At 39.7% G+C, this 19153-nt stretch overlaps 1 protein-coding gene across 1 annotated transcript; it reads left to right on the forward strand.

Moving 5' to 3' along the window:
• The first annotated feature begins 7090 nt into the window (after nucleotides 1-7090).
• On the forward strand, nucleotides 7091-8092 carry LOC130975095 (uncharacterized). The gene is made up of 2 exons (XM_057899926.1): nucleotides 7091-7528; nucleotides 8057-8092. Exons 1-2 carry the CDS (start codon nucleotides 7091-7093, stop codon nucleotides 8090-8092), a joined length of 474 nt encoding a protein of 157 aa, XP_057755909.1.
• The last annotated feature ends 11061 nt before the right edge of the window (nucleotides 8093-19153 follow it).

Consider the following 19153-nt stretch of genomic DNA (forward strand, 5'->3'; position numbering starts at 1 on the left):
TTTAGAGTCGTAGCTTTGTTATCAACTCATGGGGCAAAGCACCCAAAAGGAGAAGCTAATAAGAAAATCAAAAGCTTATTTCAAGGAAGAAATATAAGGAAAAGATTTCATAAATTAAGCTAGATAGAAGCATCAATCATTTACATTTCTTTTGTGATTGTGGCATGCATAGAAAACTAGCCAACCATGAATATTGAGTTGCTATTCTTCTTACCTTGGATTGTCAATCTCTATTGCATGATTCTTTTCTTGCTTGGGGACAAGCAAGGTTTAAGTTTGGTGTTGTGATGACATGTCATCATGTCATGTTTTTCTATGCTTTTTCATACAAGAAATTGATGATTAATGCTTAAATATTGAATGATTTTGTGCTTAAATGGTATATTTATTTGATCTTTTGATTTTATAAACTTTGTAGAAAATAATAGAAGAAGAAACAATAAAAAGAAGAATCATACTCCCATGGTGGAAAAAGTGTTGGAAACAAACTCAAAGAGGCTATTGAGTTAAGCAAAGAGGATTTGCAACCCTAACCTCTTCACATTCCAACATAAATATATGGCACTGCATGGTGGACACTAAATCTGAAGGAGAGAACTTGCCCCAAAAGTGCATAGATGAACATGGTATCAACCTGCAGCAAGGCCAGCTGACCTCTTCACTTTCCAAGGAGGATAACTTGAGCTGCAAAGCTTGAAATGATGCGCTCTCAATTTCATTGAAAAGTAGACATCCAGAGCTTTCCAAAGATATATAATAGTATGGGGGTGAACATCAAGGATGGGCCTCAAAGGCTGGTGTTAACTTCGGCCTCCAATGCAGCGTTCACTAAGTGAACGCCACGTTCACTAATTGAACGTTTTCGGCCTCCAAAATAGCGCGACCATGCCTTTTTCAAAGGACCATAACATGAGCTACGGATGTCCAATTGATGCGCTTTTAGTTGTGTTGGAAAGCTGACATTTAGAGCTTTCCAACGATATATAACAATCTATATTTGGCACAAAATTGAAGCACAAGTGATAGGCATCTTTAAGGCCTCAATAGCACTCACCAAGGCACCAAACATGCGCTGGCCAAGGTTCGAAGAGAGAGCGCGCATCAAAGCCACAAGACCCATCATTCAAAAGTTTGAAAGCTATGTTCACTCTTTTCACTTTATCGTGATTTCCAAGCTTGGAAGCAAGGGACTTGTGCTGTCCACACACAAGGAGTAGCGCTCAATGAGTGAACTGAGCGCTCAATAAGTGAGCGCTAGACAAGGAAATTGAACGCACCAAAATTGGCACGCCTAGGCTAGCAAGCGCAGCGCTCAAATTGTGAACGGAGCGCTCCACTGGAGCATGCCTCCAACCAAAATTCAACCAAATGCACCCTGACCCATGCCACTTAAACCAAGCCATCCGGATCCACTCTTCTTCAAATCCAAAGCAAGCAAAGCCCATTATCATCACTCAAAGGCACAAGAGATAGTTAGAATAGGAATTTCATTTAATTGTAATTTGTTTTTCATTTCAATTTGGTAAAAGCCTATATAAAGGCATCAGTTTCATTTCACAAAAGGAAGGCTGGCTCTGCTAGAGAACAATAGGAGTAGGATAGAATAGAAAGCTCTCTTTGATACACTTTTATTTTCTGCATCATCTACATTTCAGAATTCAATTCAGCTTTATGAAATTTCCATTGCTTACATTTCTATGCTACAATTTTCTTTTCTGCTACAAGTTTCTTCTCTGTAATTTTACTTTTCTTCAACTTTAAAATTCTGTTCATGATTCAGCTTGATTTAATTTTCCTGCAATTTAAAGTTCCTGTTACTTGTTCTTAAGATCTCTTCGATTGCTTGCTTTCTTGCTTTTTTTTAAATTCCCTGCACCCAATTCCCTTTACATTTGTTGCACTTTACCTTTCTTGCTCTTTAAGATTCAGTCAATTTACTTTCTGCACATTATAATTCCTTGTCATTTACATTCTGTTGCTCAATTCTCACTCAATACTGTTAGCTTGACTAGACTAATCACCCACTAAAGTTGCTTGATCCATCAATCCCTATGGGATCGACCTCACTCTTGTGAGTTATTACTACTTGATGTGACCCGGTACACTTGCCGGTGAGTTTGTGTTGAAATCTAATTTCCACCCATTAGGTTTCTAACTCGCTAACCCCCTAAAAAGAAAAAGAAAAGAAAAGAAAATAAAGTACATAAAACTAAAAGGAAATGCAGAGAAAATGAAAATCAGAGTTCTGAAATCCCGGAGCCCCCCTCAGGGCCTCCAAAGAGCTCTCTTCTATTTTCCTAACTCCCCAATTTATATCTTCAATTGGATCTTCAAATACATGGATGTGAGCCTTGACCTTTTGTTGAAGCAGATTGAAGTGGATCTCGGTGATGTAGAGGAGAGAGGTGCTCAATTACATAGTTCTGATATCAACATTGGGGTCAACGTTTTTAAACAATCGTTGGGTCAAACGTTCTTTTAAAGAAAATGGATTCTGGGTGTTTCAAGCAATGTTCGACTCAACATTGGGGCACCAAAGTTCGCCTATTCACGCGTACGCGTGGCGCACGCGTATGCGTGGATGGTAGAATTTTCCACTTCACGTATCTGCGTTGCCTATGTGTGCACATGGTTGGGGTGAAAAAGTATGTCCACGCGTACGCGTCATTAACGCTTATGCATCGATGCAAGGTTCCCAACTCCAATTTTTTAAAGCTCATCGTGAACGTTGGCCTCAGCGTTGGCTTGGAAACGTTCCCTCCAACATTGGCACGCACGCGTACGCCTGCGCATCATGCACGCATACGTGTGTGCGTTATGAACGCGTACGCGTGGATAGTTTTCTTTTTTCAATTTCTAGAAAGCAGAACGTTGGGGGTAACGTTGGGGCACCAACGTTCCCTCCAATGTTGGCACCAGAACTTTTCTTTTTTTGCATAGTTGTTCTACACTGGGTCGAGCTGTGCAACCCAGGCTGACCAAAGACACAAGTGACCAACCTCTTCCAGTTGGGTCACCACCAACCTCTTCTCAAAGAGTTCAGCCAAATCACCATGGGAGCCCAAAGCAGGCCCAAACAAAGGAACACAGCCCAATCTAAAGGCAGCAAAAGCTTAGAAAGATAAGGCGGTTCACCTGAGAGATAAGATGACTTCACTCAATGGATAAGAGAAGTGATGCCAAGGCATCTTAGGCTAGTTTCACTAGCATTTTTCTGTTAGTTTTAGTTGTTTTATGCATTTTCTTGAGCTTAAAGTAACCAAGAATGGTTAAATGAACAACAAAGTAATGAACCATCCAAAACATTATGATTATGATGCAAATTCATGAGTTTTTAGTTATATTGCTTGAATGTTATGAATGGATGATTTCTCATGAAATTTTGCAAGACTTTGATGCAATTGTTTGGATGATTTCAGGGAAGAAGAGGCTAGGCAAGGAAGCAACAAAATCAATAAAGGAAGCTTGAATATCAAATGGGACGTTTAAGCTCCAGTTTAAGGTTAAACTGGAGCTTAAACGCCAAAATCATGAAAAGAGAGGAAATGCTGTAACTGGCGTTTAACCTCCAGTTTGACCTTAAACTAGAAGTTAAACGCCAGAATGAGAAAGGGAACTAAGGGAGCATTCCACGTTTAACCTCCAGTTTAACCTCAGACTGGAGGTTAAACGCCAGAATGATGATTTGAATCAAGGGAGCATTCCACGTTTAACCTCCAGTTTAACCTCAAACTAGAGGTTAAACGTGTTCGACACTTTTCTTTCTCACCAAGAAGCATTCCACGTTTAACCTCCAGTTTAACCTTAAACTGGAGGTTAAACGCCAGAAGCAAGAGAGGCACCAGGAGCATTCCACGTTTAACCTCCAGTTTGACCTCAAACTGGAGGTTAAACGTGTTCGACCATTTCCTTCCTCCAGGGTGTTTTCTTCATTCCACGTTTAACCTCCAGTTTGACCTCAAACTGGAGGTTAAACATGTTCGATCCAAATTGCCTCCAGGGGTTGCTTTCTTCATTTCCAAGTTTAACCTCCAGTTTGACCTCAAACTGGAGGTTAAACGTGTTCGACTATGAACACTCCTGGGGTGCTTTCTTCCAATTCCACGTTTAAGTTTTAGTTTGACCTTAAACTGAAACTTAAACTTCAACTTAAACACCACCATTTGAAAAGGTTTCTGGGCCAAATATATTGAAGTTTAAGTTAGCCATTGAGCACAAATACTAACTTAAACGTATTATGGTGTGAAACCCAGGTGAATATCATGGTTTATGAGATTGGGCCTGAAGAATTGATGAGTCTGGAACTTCAAATTGTTGAGTCTTGTGTCATTACTTGTTTATCACTAAGTTTGCTCAATGAATGTTACAGAATTGGATCACAGCCTCATCAGGATTATGGACCATAAGCCTAAAGCAAAAGGAAATCAAGGAAAGGCCTCAAAGCCCAAGAAACACAACAGAAGCTCAATTTAGAAAGTGTATAAATAGGATAGAATTGAAGTTAGTGAGGATCTTTTTTGAACTTTTGACACTTTAGGACTTTTGATCATTTTGCTATTTTTTATACTTTGTAATTGAATTCAGAGCTATGACTCACTAAACCCCTTTAATTGGGTTAGGGAGCTCTATTGTAATTCAATGAATCAATAATAGTTTTTATCTTCTTCTTCAATCTTTTCTCTTGAATTTTGTTAGAAAGCTTCTCGATCTAATTCCATTGGGTAGTTGTCTTGGGAAAGAAACTACCCATAATTGGAATCCTTCGGAACCTTGGGAAAGGAATGATGGATTCATGCTAGAGAAGCTTTCTCACAGTGAATTGGATTGGGGTTTGGATGGATATTGTGACATGTAATCCTACCAAATTGTGGTTCATGAAACTGTGTGGTATAATCAGTGATCGAGCATCATCTCTTCTTATGAACAATTAAACCAAGGGATTGGGAATTTGTTTGTTTTTAGAGAGAATTGGTGAGCCAAGGAATTGGGATCCAATCATATAAGATTGCCAAGCAAGATTCAATGAATGCATTGGTTGAAGAAGAGATAAGAATGTTTTGATTCGGAGATTTCAATATCTCCTGACCCCAATGAACCCCTCTTTCTGATCTACACTTCTATTTACATTCTGCAACTTTTAATACATGCAATCACCCCAATTCCCTTTTATTTTCAGCAATTTACTTTCTCGCACTTTAATTCTTGCAATTTAAGATTTCGTAATTTCAATTCCTTGCAATTTACATTTCCCGCGACATTTACTTTATGCAATTCACATCCAAAAAAATTGATTCCGCTCAACTGAACAAACTTCTAATTCGAATTGCTCAATCAACCAATCCTTGTGGGATTCGACCTCACTCTATTGTGAGTTTTTACTTGACGACGATAACCGGTGCACTTGCCGGAAGGAATTTTGCCGTTCGTGCAATTTCCTAAAATCGTAGCATAACAAGTTTATGCGCATCAAGTTTATGGCGCCGTTGCCGGGGATTGGTTTTCGATTGACAATTCTCAAATTGGAAGTTAACTAGATTGAGCATTTTTCTTGTTTTGATTAATTTAGTTCTAGTTTCTTGTTGAAATTCTGCACTCTGTTACTTGCTTTTCTTTCTTATGCCTTTCAATTATAGCAACTAACTCACTAACCCACTAACTATTTGAATTAATTCCTCAACTGCTCTAACCATACTCTTCCATTAACCAAGAGTATTCCACTTGTTTGTTGCTTGTGGTGTGTTCGTGTATGACAGGTAGAAGAGGAGAGACATCAACTCCTCCATATACCGAACCAGAGAGGACCCTTCATAGACTTAGAAGGGAAGAAAGAGGGAAGAAAGTATTGAGAGAAGAAGAATCTGAAGGAGAATCTGAGGACAACTTTGAGGAAGCTCTAGATCTCAACATGGATAGAGAATTTCACAACCATGAGAGGGCTGATGGAAACAATGCCATTCCTGAGAGGAGGGTTCTTGGTTCATACATAAACCCAACCTCTGGGAATTGTGGAAGCAGCATTCAGAAACCACCCATTCAGGCCAATAATTTTGAACTCAAACCACAATTAATATCACTGGTGGAGAACCATTGTTCATTTGGTGGGAGTGTTAATGAAGACCCAAACCAACATCTCATAAAATTCCTGAGAATTTGCGACACTGTGAAGTCCAATGGAGTCCAGGAAGATGCCTATAAACTGCTCTTGTTCCCATTTTCACTTAGGGACAAGGCAGCTAAGTGGCTGGAATCATTCCCAAGGGACAGCCTAACAACCTGGGATGAGGTGGAGAGCAAGTTTCTGGCACGTTTCTACCCCCCACAAAAGGTCAATAGGCTTCGATCTGAGGTTCAAACTTTTAGACAACAAGATGGTGAGACGCTCTACGAGGCATGGGAAAGGTTCAAAGAATTGACAAGGAAATGTCCACCCAACATGTTCCCTGAATGGGTGCAATTGCATATTTTCTATGATGGACTTTCTTATGAATCAAGAAAGGCTGTAGACCATTCATCAGGAGGTTCATTGAACAGGAAAAAGACTGTGGAAGAAGCCATTGAAGTGATTGAGACAGTGGCTGAGAATGAGTATTACTATGCTTCAGAGAGACACAACACTAAGGGAGTCATGGAGCTGAACCATGTTGATACAATTTTAGCCCAAAACAAGGTGTTTGCCAAGCAACTAGCAGAGCTCACCAGGAAGTTAGACACAAAGCAAGTGGCTGCAATACACACACAAGATCAAGAGGAAGCAGGCATTGAAGGAGGTGATTGGGAAGAGGCCAACTATGTGGGAAACCAACAAAGACAATCATATGATCCACATTCCAACACTTACAACCCAGGATGGAAAAACCACCCAAACTTTGGGTGGGGAAACCAGCAAAACCAACCACAAAACCACAAACCTTACAACCACAACCAACATAACAATTCCACATACCAAAACTCCAACCAAAGATCATACCAAGCCACACAAAACACTTACTCCCAACCACCATATCATGGCCAAAATAACCAACCTGCCCAATCCAATCCGAACCAACAATTTCAAGATCAATTAAACAGGATAGAAAGAATGCTTGCAACCATGAGTCAAGACATAACCGAATTGAAAGCCTTTAAGGAAGAAGTAAATTCCAACTTGCAAAACCAAGGAGCTGCCATCCAGAAGCTAGAGAATCAAATTGTGTATCTGTCTAAGCAAACCCCTGGACCAAGCGTTTCTCATGCTACCAAGGCTATTGCAAGGGAAGAATGTAAGGCCATAACCCTCAGAAGTGGAAAGAAGCTAAAGGAGATCTCAAAGGAAACCACAGAGGATGAAGCAAAGGAAAATGTGAGAGACAAGGAACAGGGACAATCTTTGACACCGTGTTCAACAAAAGAAAAAGAAAAAGAGGTCCTGAAGCCTTATACACCCAAAGCACCATATCCTCAACGCTTGATGAAAAGTGAAAAGGATGGCCAATTCTCCAGATTTTTGGAGATTTTCAAGAAACTTCAAATCAACATTCCGTTTGCTGAGGCAATAGAGCAAATGCCACTCTATGCAAAATTCTTAAAGGAATTGATGACCAAGAAGAGAAGCTGGAGAAATGATGAAACTGTGTTGTTGACTGAAGAATGCAGTGCCATCATTCAACACAAATTGCCTCAGAAATTGAAGGATCCAGGCAGTTTCCAAATCCCCTGCATCATAGGAAAAGTCATGGTGGAGAAGGCCTTGTGTGACTTAGGGGCAAGTATCAATTTGATGTCTCTAACAATGATGAGAAGAATGAAGATTGAGGAAGCTAAACCAACAAGAATGGCCCTCTAATTGGCAGATCGAACTTTTAAATTCCCTCATGGAATAGTTGAGGATTTGTTGGTGAAAGTGGGGGATTTTATATTTCCTGCTGATTTTGTGGTGTTAGACATGGAGGAAGAAGCCAAAGCTTCAATCATTCTGGGAAGACCCTTCCTGGCTACTGCTGGAGCCATCATAGATGTCCAAAAGGGTGAACTCACTCTTAGATTACATGATGAGAAATTGGTGTTTAACGTATTCAAGGCAATGAGTTATCCATCAGAATCACTAAAGGAATGAATGAGGGTGGATGTAGTGGACATTGCAATACAAGAAACCTTTGAGGAAACAACAAAGGAAGTGACAGAGGAGGAGTTCACAAAGGATATTGAAGTTAGTGACATCAAGGCTGCTGAGACAACCATGCCGAGCATGCCAGAGAGAGTGAAAGAAGAGAAGGAAGCACCAAAACCTGAGCTAAAAGCATTACCCCCTAATCTCAAGTATGCATACTTGGGTAGTGATGAGAGCTATCCTGTTATCATTAGCTCTGCCCTGAGCCAAGAACAGGAAGAAGAATTGATCAAGGTGCTACAAACTCATCAAGATGCCATTGGATGGACCCTAGCTGATTTGAAGGGGATAAGTTCATCCATATGCATGCATAAAATCTTGTTAGAAGAGGATGCTAGACCCTCCATTCAAGCTCAGAGAAGATTGAATCCCGTCATGAAAGAAGTGGTACAAAAGGAGGTCATGAAGTTATGGCAGGCAGGGGTAATCTACCCCATTTCGGATAGCCCATGGGTTAGTCCCATCCATGTAGTCCCCAAGAAAGGTGGCATAACTGTGGTACCAAATGAGAGGAACGAACTCATACCCACAAGAACTGTCACTGGGTGGAGGATGTGCATAGACTATAGGAAGCTCAATGAAGCCACCAGAAAAGATCATTTCCCACTCCCATTTATGGATCAGATGCTTGAAAGACTTGCAGGACATGCTTACTATTGCTTTCTGGATGGATACTCAGGCTATAATCAGATAGTAGTTGATCCAAAAGATCAAGAGAAAACATCATTTGTTTGTCCATATGGAGTATTTGCGTATAAACGCATGCCCTTTGGATTGTGCAATGCACCTGCAACTTTCCAAAGGTGCATGCTGTCCATCTTTTCGGACATGATCGAAAAGTTTATTGAAGTTTTCATGGATGATTTTTTTGTGTTTGGAAATTCTTTTCCTAGCTGCCTACACCACCTTGCCTTGGTGCTTCAGAGATGCCAAGAGACCAACCTAGTACTAAACTGGGAAAAGTGTCATTTCATGGTCACAGAAGGAATAGTCCTTGGCCATAAAGTGTCTAAAAGAGGCATTGAGGTGGACAAAGCTAAGGTGAAACTCATTGAAAAACTACCTCCACCAAGTAATGTCAAGGCAGTTAGGAGTTTTTTGGGACACGCTGGGTTTTACAGAAGGTTTATTAGAGACTTTTCTAAAATAGCTAAACCTTTGAGTAACTTACTTGTCTCTGATACACCCTTTGTATTTGATAAAAATTGCATGTTAGCATATGAACTTTTGAAGCAAAAACTTTCCTCTGCACCTATCATTGCCCCACCTGATTGGAACCTACCTTTCGAACTGATGTGTGATGCATCAGACCTTGCTATTGGGGCAGTGTTAGGACAAAGGAAAAACAATTTGGTACATGTGATTTATTATGCCAGTAAAGTCTTGAATGATAACCAAAGGAATTACACAACCACTGAAAAAGAACTCTTGGCAATAGTCTTTGCATTTGACAAATTTAGATCCTATCTCATTGGATCTAAAGTCATTGTTTTCACTGATCATTCAGCTTTAAAATACTTACTTGCTAAACAAGAATCCAAACCAAGACTTATTAGATGGGTTCTTTTGTTGCAGGAATTTGACATTGAAATCAAAGACAAGAAGGGTGTAGAGAACAAGGTGGCAGACCATTTATCAAGGATACCATGTGAAGAAGGAAGCACACAAAGCACACATATAAATGAATGCTTTCCTGATGAACAACTCATGATGATTCACAAAGCACCCTGGTTTGCAGACATAGCAAACTTCAAAGCTACTGGGAGTTTGCCGTTGGAATTTAACAAGCATCAAAGGAAGAAATTGGTAAATGATGCCAAATACTTCATCTGGGACGAACCATACTTGTTCAAAAAATGTTCTGATGGCCTACTCAGAAGATGCATATCAGAGGAAGAAGGAAGGAAAGTCTTATGGGACTGCCATGGTTCCACTTATGGAGGACATTTTGCAGGAGAAAGAACAGCAGCTAAGGTGTTGCAGTGTGGATTTTATTGGCCCACTATCTTCAAAGATGCAAAGGAACTAGTGAAGCACTGCCATGAATGCCAGAAAGCGGGGAACCTACCAAGAAGAAATGAAATGCCACAACAATTCATTCTGGAACTTGAATTGTTTGATGTATGGGGGATAGATTTCATGGGACCCTTCCCCACCTCATACTCAAATAACTACATTCTTGTGGCAGTAGACTATGTCTCCAAGTGGGTTGAAGCAATAGCAACTCCAACCAATGATAATAAGGTAGTCATGAACTTCCTCAGAAAACACATTTTTTGCCGTTTTGGGGTTCCAAGAGCAATCATCAGTGATGGAGGAAGCCACTTCTGTAACAAACCATTGGAGGCATTGCTTCTAAAATATGGAGTCAAACACAAGGTAGCCACACCATACCATCCACAGACAAGTGGGCAAGCCGAAATATCTAATAGGGAACTCAAAAGAATCCTGGAAAAGACTGTGGGAACTTCAAGGAAGGACTGGTCGATTAAGCTAGATGATGCTCTTTGGGCATATAGGACAGCTTTCAAAACACCAATTGGAATGTCTCCTTACCAACTAGTATATGGAAAAGCCTGCCATTTACCACTGGAGTTAGAGCACAAGGCATTCTGGGCCTTGAAACTCTTGAACTTAGACAGCAAAGCTGCTGGAGAAAGAAGGATGTTGCAAATTCAAGAGTTGGAAGAATTCAGAGTTGAAGCTTATGAGAATGCCAAAATTTACAAAGAAAGAGCAAAGAAGAAGCATGACAGCAACATAGCCCCAAGAAAATTTGAAGAGGGACAAAAAGTATTGCTCTACAATTCTAGGCTGAAGCTATTTCCAGGGAAGCTAAAATCAAGGTGGTCTGGACCATTCCTTGTCACCAAGGTCTCCCAATATGGACAAGTAGAAATCATGGAAGAAAAGTCACAACGAACCTTCACTGTGAATGGTCAAAGACTCAAACATTACTTGGGAGATGTGGAGGAGAAGGACAAGGTTAAATATCACCTCAACTGAGGGACAACCGTCAAGCTAGTGACGTTAAAGAAGCGCTTGTTGGGAGGCAACCCAACCTGAGGTAATACTCTTTTGCTGTTTCTTTTATTTGTTTCAATAAAAAGGTGAAGTAGTTTCTGTGCATTGCAAAGAATTAAGTTTGGTGTTTCACACCAAACAATGAATTTGTGGATCAATAATTCAAAGGGGAATGTGTGACTCTAAGTTTGGTGTTCCACCATACAGATTAACTGAACACAACAACCTTTGAATTATATGAAAGGAACAACCATTCTAAGCAATCACAGAAATGCTTAAAATCCTTAGCAGCAACTTCATTCCAAGGAGAATTCAAGGATTCAAAGAGCAGAGGAGTAAGTAGGAGACTAAGTTTGGTGTTCACACACCAACTTAAGACTCAGACACTTGCCCATATATAGTGAGCTAACCATTCAAGTGCTTGAGAAACAAGCAACTTCATCACTCTTTGCAGGAAAGGAAACAAGGATCTTAGAAAGAACATGATGCAACAACTAGTAGAAGAAGGAGAAATCAAATTGTTTCCTGGCAACAAAGAGAAAACAAGAAACTTCACAAGGTGGTGTTGTTCCTTGACCTTTCTTTAAAAGGCAAACAAAAGCATGCTTGTTCTGGTTTAAACCGAAATTGTTGAATCTTTCTGGAATGTGAAGTTTTTAGTGTGTTTGTCTGTTTATTGCTTTGAATAAAGTGAATGCCTAGATGTTTGGATATAACTCCACCTTCTTAAACAAATGCTTGCCATGCTTGTTCTGTTTCCAAAAATTAAAAGAAAAGTTTGAACAAAAGTAACTTGGCTCAATTAGTGACAAATCAAGTAGAATTAAGTGGTGGTATGCATGCTTGATTGTTTAGTTAGCTCACTGGAAATTGAGTGTAGAATTATCATTTTTTGTGTAGAAGTTGAATACTGTCTATGGATCTTGATGAATAAATGTCTTTGGTCATGAAAAAGAAAGAAAAAGAAAAAGAAAAGCCACTGAAAAGGGGCAATCAAAAAGCAAAAGAATTAAGAAAATAAAGCTAGGCACCAATGGTTTGAACTTTTGAGACATATGCCTGTGGTGTTTATGTACTAGGATCTGCTTGGATGAATAGGTTCTATGGAGTGTTTCAACACTTGGTAACTTGGGTTAACTAACTCAGGATTATCAACCAAAAGTCCATTATCAAGAGCAACCTAGCTACAAAACATTTAGTTACACAAAGAGGTGCTGGGCACCAATGTCTCAAAAAGAAATGTGAACTAAAATGCCTGTAGTGGATATGTGTACTGCACTGATAAGAAAAAGAAAATGCCAAAGGCTTGTGCAACACATGACACTGAGCGAACAAGGAGCAAAAGAGCTCTAAGAAAAAGAAAAACAAAGAAAGAAAAAGTGCCAAGGACATGAGAATGACAAGAGGCCATAGCAGTGTTTGATGGATGCAATGAAAAAGTAATGATTCTACCTGATAAGAATGAAAAAGTGATGCTGCAACTTTCTGCATAAAACCCTTCTGATGAACTTCAAATGCTTGCTAATATAGCCAATGTAATTGCTTTTTGTTTCATACTTTCTTCTCAAATATCTCAGGACTTGCTTAGGGACAAGCAAGTATTAAGTTTGGTGTTGTGATGCCAAGGCATCTTAGGCTAGTTTCACTAGCATTTTTCTGTTAGTTTTAGTTGTTTTATGCATTTTCTTGAGCTTAAAGTAACCAAGAATGGTTAAATGAACAACAAAGCAATGAACCATCCAAAACATTATGATTATGATGCAAATTCATGAGTTTTTAGTTATATTGCTTGAATGTTATGAATGGATGATTTCTCATGAAATTTTGCAAGACTTTGATGCAATTGTTTGGATGATTTCAGGGAAGAAGAGGCTAGGCAAGGAAGCAACAAAATCAATAAAGGAAGCTTGAATATCAAATGGGACGTTTAAGCTCCAGTTTAAGGTTAAACTGGAGCTTAAACGCCAAAATCATGAGAAGAGAGGAAATGCTGTAACTGGCGTTTAACCTCCAGTTTGACCTTAAACTGGAAGTTAAACACCAGAATGAGAAAGGGAACTAAGGGAGCATTCCACGTTTAACCTCCAGTTTAACCTCAGACTGGAGGTTAAACGCCAGAATGATGATTTGAACCAAGGGAGCATTCCACGTTTAACCTCCAGTTTAACCTCAAACTAGAGGTTAAACGTGTTCGACACTTTTCTTTCTCACCAAGAAGCATTCCACGTTTAACCTCCAGTTTAACCTTAAACTGGAGGTTAAACGCCAGAAGCAAGAGAGGCACCAGGAGCATTCCACGTTTAACCTCCAGTTTGACCTCAAACTGGAGGTTAAACGTGTTCGACCATTTCCTTCCTCCAGGGTGTTTTCTTCATTCCACGTTTAACCTCCAGTTTGACCTCAAACTGGAGGTTAAACGTGTTCGATCCAAATTGCCTCCAGGGGTTGCTTTCTTCATTTCCAGGTTTAACCTCCAGTTTGACCTCAAACTGGAGGTTAAACGTGTTCGACTATGAACACTCCTGGGGTGCTTTCTTCCAATTCCACGTTTAAGTTTTAGTTTGACCTTAAACTGAAACTTAAACTTCAACTTAAACACCACCATTTGAAAAGGTTTCTGGGCCAAATATATTGAAGTTTAAGTTAGCCATTGAGCACAAATACTAACTTAAACGTATTATGGTGTGAAACCCAAGTGAATATCATGGTTTATGAGATTGGGCCTGAAGAATTGATGAGTCTGGAACTTCAAATTGTTGAGTCTTGTGTCATTACTTGTTTATCACTAAGTTTGCTCAATGAATGTTACAGAATTGGATCACAGCCTCATCAGGATTATGGACCATAAGCCTAAAGCAAAAGGAAATCAAGGAAAGGCCTCAAAGCCCAAGAAACACAACAGAAGCTCAATTTAGAAAGTGTATAAATAGGATAGAATTGAAGTTAGTGAGGATCTTTTTTGAACTTTTGACACTTTAGGACTTTTGATCATTTTGCTATTTTTTATACTTTGTAATTGAATTCAGAGCTATGACTCACTAAACCCCTTTAATTGGGTTAGGGAGCTCTATTGTAATTCAATGAATCAATAATAGTTTTTATCTTCTTCTTCAATCTTTTCTCTTGAATTTTGTTAGAAAGCTTCTCGATCTAATTCCATTGGGTAGTTGTCTTGGGAAAGAAACTACCCATAATTGGAATCCTTCGGAACCTTGGGAAAGGAATGATGGATTCATGCTAGAGAAGCTTTCTCACAGTGAATTGGATTGGGGTTTGGATGGATATTGTGACATGTAATCCTACCAAATTGTGGTTCATGAAACTGTGTGGTATAATCAGTGATCGAGCATCATCTCTTCTTATGAACAATTAAACCAAGGGATTGGGAATTTGTTTGTTTTTAGAGAGAATTGGTGAGCCAAGGAATTGGGATCCAATCATATAAGATTGCCAAGCAAGATTCAATGAATGCATTGGTTGAAGAAGAGATAAGAATGTTTTGATTCGGAGATTTCAATATCTCCTGACCCCAATGAACCCCTCTTTCTGATCTACACTTCTATTTACATTCTGCAACTTTTAATACATGCAATCACCCCAATTCCCTTTTATTTTCAGCAATTTACTTTCTCGCACTTTAATTCTTGCAATTTAAGATTTCGTAATTTCAATTCCTTGCAATTTACATTTCCCGCCACATTTACTTTATGCAATTCACATCCAAAAAAATTGATTCCGCTCAACTGAACAAACTTCTAATTCGAATTGCTCAATCAACCAATCCTTGTGGGATTCGACCTCACTCTATTGTGAGTTTTTACTTGACGACGATAACCGGTGCACTTGCCGGAAGGAATTTTGCCGTTCGTGCAATTTCCTAAAATCGTAGCATAACAAGTTTATGCGCATCAAGAAGATAACTAACTTATCTCTAGAAAGGTAATTCCACACTTTTATAAATACACTGGAGCACTCAAGTATAACTCATACTCTGATTCTACACAAAATCCTACCTAAAGCACTTGCTAACTAAAACATCAAAGTCTCTTGAAGGTACCACCACCCTCCGGTGACGAAGAATCAGCAGCACTGCCAAGTCCGACATGTTGGACACGACAGCTCCGGCCACAACAGCAGATCTCATCCGAGATCAACCTTCAATTTCAGGTAACCCTCGGAACATTGGCGCTGTTGCCGGGGAACCTGAAAGTCATTCCATCATCATGGCGGACAACCTTGACAATGACCACAACTCTGATTTGGAAAACAGGACGCCGCACAAGAACGCGAACATCACATCAGAAGATACACCTCAACAAAACGGAGACAAGTATTCTCTCGCGAACAGCAGGAAGGTCTAAAGCAGCTTGAACAAGAGGCCAAACACCAGCACAAAGCCGAGAGAGATCTTCAGAGGGAAATAAGATGACGTTGAGAGTTAGAGGACAAGCTCCTAAAGCTCGAGGCTGACCTTAAAACCAAAACTATCCGATCCAATCATGAGGACATCTCCCACAAAGATCAAGACTCATTCACCAAAGAGATTGATGTGTGGAAAACGATCCAACACAAAACTCACCGGCAAGTGTACCGGGTCGCATCAAGTAATAATAACTCACATGAGTGAGGTCGATCCCACAGGGATTGAAGGATTGAGCAATTTTAGTTTAGTGGTTGGTTTAGTCAAGCGAATCAAGTGTTGGTTGAGTGATTTGTGTTTAACAGGAAGTAAATGACAGTAATTGTAAAAGGGGAAGGGCAAATTGCAGTAAATTAAAGAACAGGAAAGTAAACTTGCAGAATCTTAAAGAACAAGAAAGTAAATGACTGAAACTTAAAGTGCAAGAAATGTAAATAGCAGTAACTTAAATGGCAAGAAATGTAAATTGCTTGAATGTAAGAGGGATTTGAGGACTGGGATTGCAGAATCTAAACAAAGAGAAATTAAATTGCAATAATTAATTAAGTAGAAGATGAATTGGATCAAACAGAGATTCAAACAGAAAATGAAATTAACGTGCAGCAGGGTTCACAGAAGAACCAAAAGTAAAATGGGGTCTCAGGTCTCAAGAGACTAGGTAGCAGAGCCTAGATCTCTATTTGCCTTCCCAGATCCAAGTTCACAAAGCAATTGACAAGGAATTGAAGAAGAAGCAGTAAAGAGAATGTAAATTGATTCAATTATGCAGAAAAGTAACTAAAGAGTTCTTGAGTGGAGATTGAGACAGAATTTCCTCAATTCTTAACACCCAAGAATCAAAACAAGGAAATAAAAAAAGACCCAAGCAAGAATGAGGAAGAAGAGAGATCAATTCTCCTCCCCAGTTCTCTGGAATCTTGGTGTAGTTTCTCAAGGAAAGTTACAAAAGCTCAAAGAAAGTCCAAAATTCAAGGCAAAGCAAAAGGTAAGTCAAAAGGTAAGTCCAAAGGTCCTAATTACATCAAACTAGCTCCTATTTATACACTTTCTATTCTTGGATTTTGGGATTTGGATGGGCTTTTGATTTGGTGAAGAAATGAATTAAAATGGGGTTTTAATTTGAATTTTCGGCCCATGAGAAGTTGCTCCCAGGAGGCTGCCCTGCCCTTGCGGAGGGCAGGGCAGGATTTGGAGTTTGGTGCGTTGTTGGTGCGGCGTGGTGCAGCCTTGGTGCGCAGAATGCTGCCCTGCCCGCGCCAAGGGCAGGGCAGGAAAAGTTGGTGCGCCAGAAATTGCATTGGTGCGCTATTGGTGCTGCCAGAATCAAGAATTGGTGCGCCAGGATCGAGCTGTGATGCGCAAAATGCTGCCCTGCCCTCGCGGAGGGCAGGGCAGGAAAAATTGGTGCTGCCAGGATTGTGATGGTGCGCCAGAATTGAGCCTTGGTGCGCCAGATTTGAGCCTTGGTGCGCCAGATCCATGCACCAACAAAATGCTGCCCTGCCCTCGCGGAGGGCAGGGCAGTGTTTCCACTTTGAAGTCCCTTGTTCGAAACACGGCTGGAATATACGCTCAATTAATTTCCTTGGTTTCTTGGCACGGCACTCAACCTTAGTTCCTTGCTTCTTCCTTGTTCCGTGTTCGATTCTTGTGGCATGCATGGGTGACATTTTTCCTTTGATTTTCTTTCTTGGTGAGCCCGATACTGCCCTTGTGGAGGGCAGGGCAAGGTTCTCTTCTTCTTGGTTCCAACGCACAATTTTGTGCTCTGCCCTTGTAGTGGGCAGGGTAGAGTTGCCTTCCTTGCTTGGTTCCCTTATGTTGCCCTCCTAGAGGGCAGTGTGCCCTTGTGGAGGGCAATGTTTGCCTCCCCCTTTGCATGCGGCACACTTCCTCTTGCTTTGACCACACTTTCCTTTCCTTGGGCTACACTTCTTAGGCCACGCTTTTCCTTTTCTTTTCTTTTCTTCACCTATAATAAACCAAAACAACCACTCCAAGTATCACTAAATTCAAGAGGCTTATAAATCAATTAAAATTCAATTAAATATTAGCTTAAACCTCATGATTTAACATTAATTTCATGGTGGTTGCTTGATTTAGAGAAGTTATGCATTTTCACTCCAAATCACTTACTTAAGAAGCAAGAAAGTGCATAAAGACTAACAAAACAAGTGAAATTAGCTTGAAAAATGGGTATATGATGACTTGTCATCACAACACCAAACTTAAATCTTGCTTGTCCCCAAGCAAGCATCAAAAAATAAGAGTAAATGACATGAATAAGAAAAGAACACATATCCTTATTAGGCATATAGCAGAACTTGATTTATGGGGTCTTTATGCAGACAATGACAACTCACTTATTGTTGCCGCTACATAATACACATCTTTCCTCAAAGGCTTGCTAAACTTGCTGTTAGAAGACTCACTTTTTAATTACTCCCTTGTTAACTTTCCTTGGCTTACAATGCTTAACAAGCTTATTATTCTTTTGGAGGTTTGGTGTCAAATATTGCAGTATTAGCCTTTGGCTTTATTTTCTTTTTCTTTTTACTCAACATCTTTTCACCACAGACACATGGCTCATTAATTCTTCCTAGGATCATTGATGCCCAGCATCTCTTTGGATAACTAAATGTTCTGTATCTAAGTTGCTCTTTATTGTGGATTTTCAATTGGCCATCCCAAATCAGTTGATCTAAGTGACCGGGTTTTAAAATACCCCTTAGAATTTACTCATCCAAGCAGATCTTAGTACAAGAACACCACAGGCATATGTCCTAGGGTCCAAGCTATTGGTGTCCAACCTTTATTCTTTGTTTTTCTTGCCATTTTGGCTTTTTCTTTCTTCCTTTTCTTTCTGTTTTCGTTACCAAGGGCTTCTTCATTATTGATAAGAGTCTTTGTAACAGCAAGCTAACTCACAATTGAATGAGAATGATATTATGCAACAATTATTTCATGAGTTATGCATTTAATCAAACACATATACCACCACCAACTTCCATTCATACTTATGCAACATTGGATATTTCACTTTTCAATTCAGACCAAACTCTTTTATTTAAGCATATGGGAAACAAAACAATTTTCAAGCTAAGTGATGGATAACAAGCATTATGCAGATTTAGCATTTTTCTAGCTATTTATTAACTAACTAAAATGAAAAACAATGAACAAAAATTGCATGAAGTAAAAGAAATAATTGATGGAGGCATATCATGTTTCAGACATGCATCTCCTTATTAAAGACATGAAAGAGAAGACAGAAATCTTAAACCATGGGTTGCCTCCCATGAAGCGCTCTTTTATTGTCATTAGCTTGACATTGAACTCCCTTTAGGGTGGTTGATGTTGGTGATGTCTCAACTTGTCACCTCTCACTGTCAGCTTTCTCTGTGTGCCTTGATGCTCAATTTCCATATGCTCAAGAGAAAGTATTTGGTTGACAGTGTAATAATCTTCTGCTCCCTGCTGTTGATATACTAGTTGTACCTTATCACCTTTAGAAAATCCTTCAGTTGGGATTTTCTTGTTCTTCCACCCTTTGTGAGCCTTTT

This window comes from Arachis stenosperma, chromosome 4, assembly GCF_014773155.1.
Source record: "Arachis stenosperma cultivar V10309 chromosome 4, arast.V10309.gnm1.PFL2, whole genome shotgun sequence".
NCBI lineage: Eukaryota > Viridiplantae > Streptophyta > Magnoliopsida > Fabales > Fabaceae > Arachis > Arachis stenosperma.

Excerpts from the sequence above, each read along its gene's own strand:
- LOC130975095 (XM_057899926.1), top strand. The coding sequence starts at position 7,091 with ATGAGTCAAGACATAACCGAATTGAAAGCCTTTAAGGAAGAAGTAAAT. Across the intron at positions 7,529-8,056 it reads TCAACATTCCGTTTGCTGAG|GCAATGAGTTATCCATCAGA; the intron begins GCAATAGAGCAA and ends AACGTATTCAAG.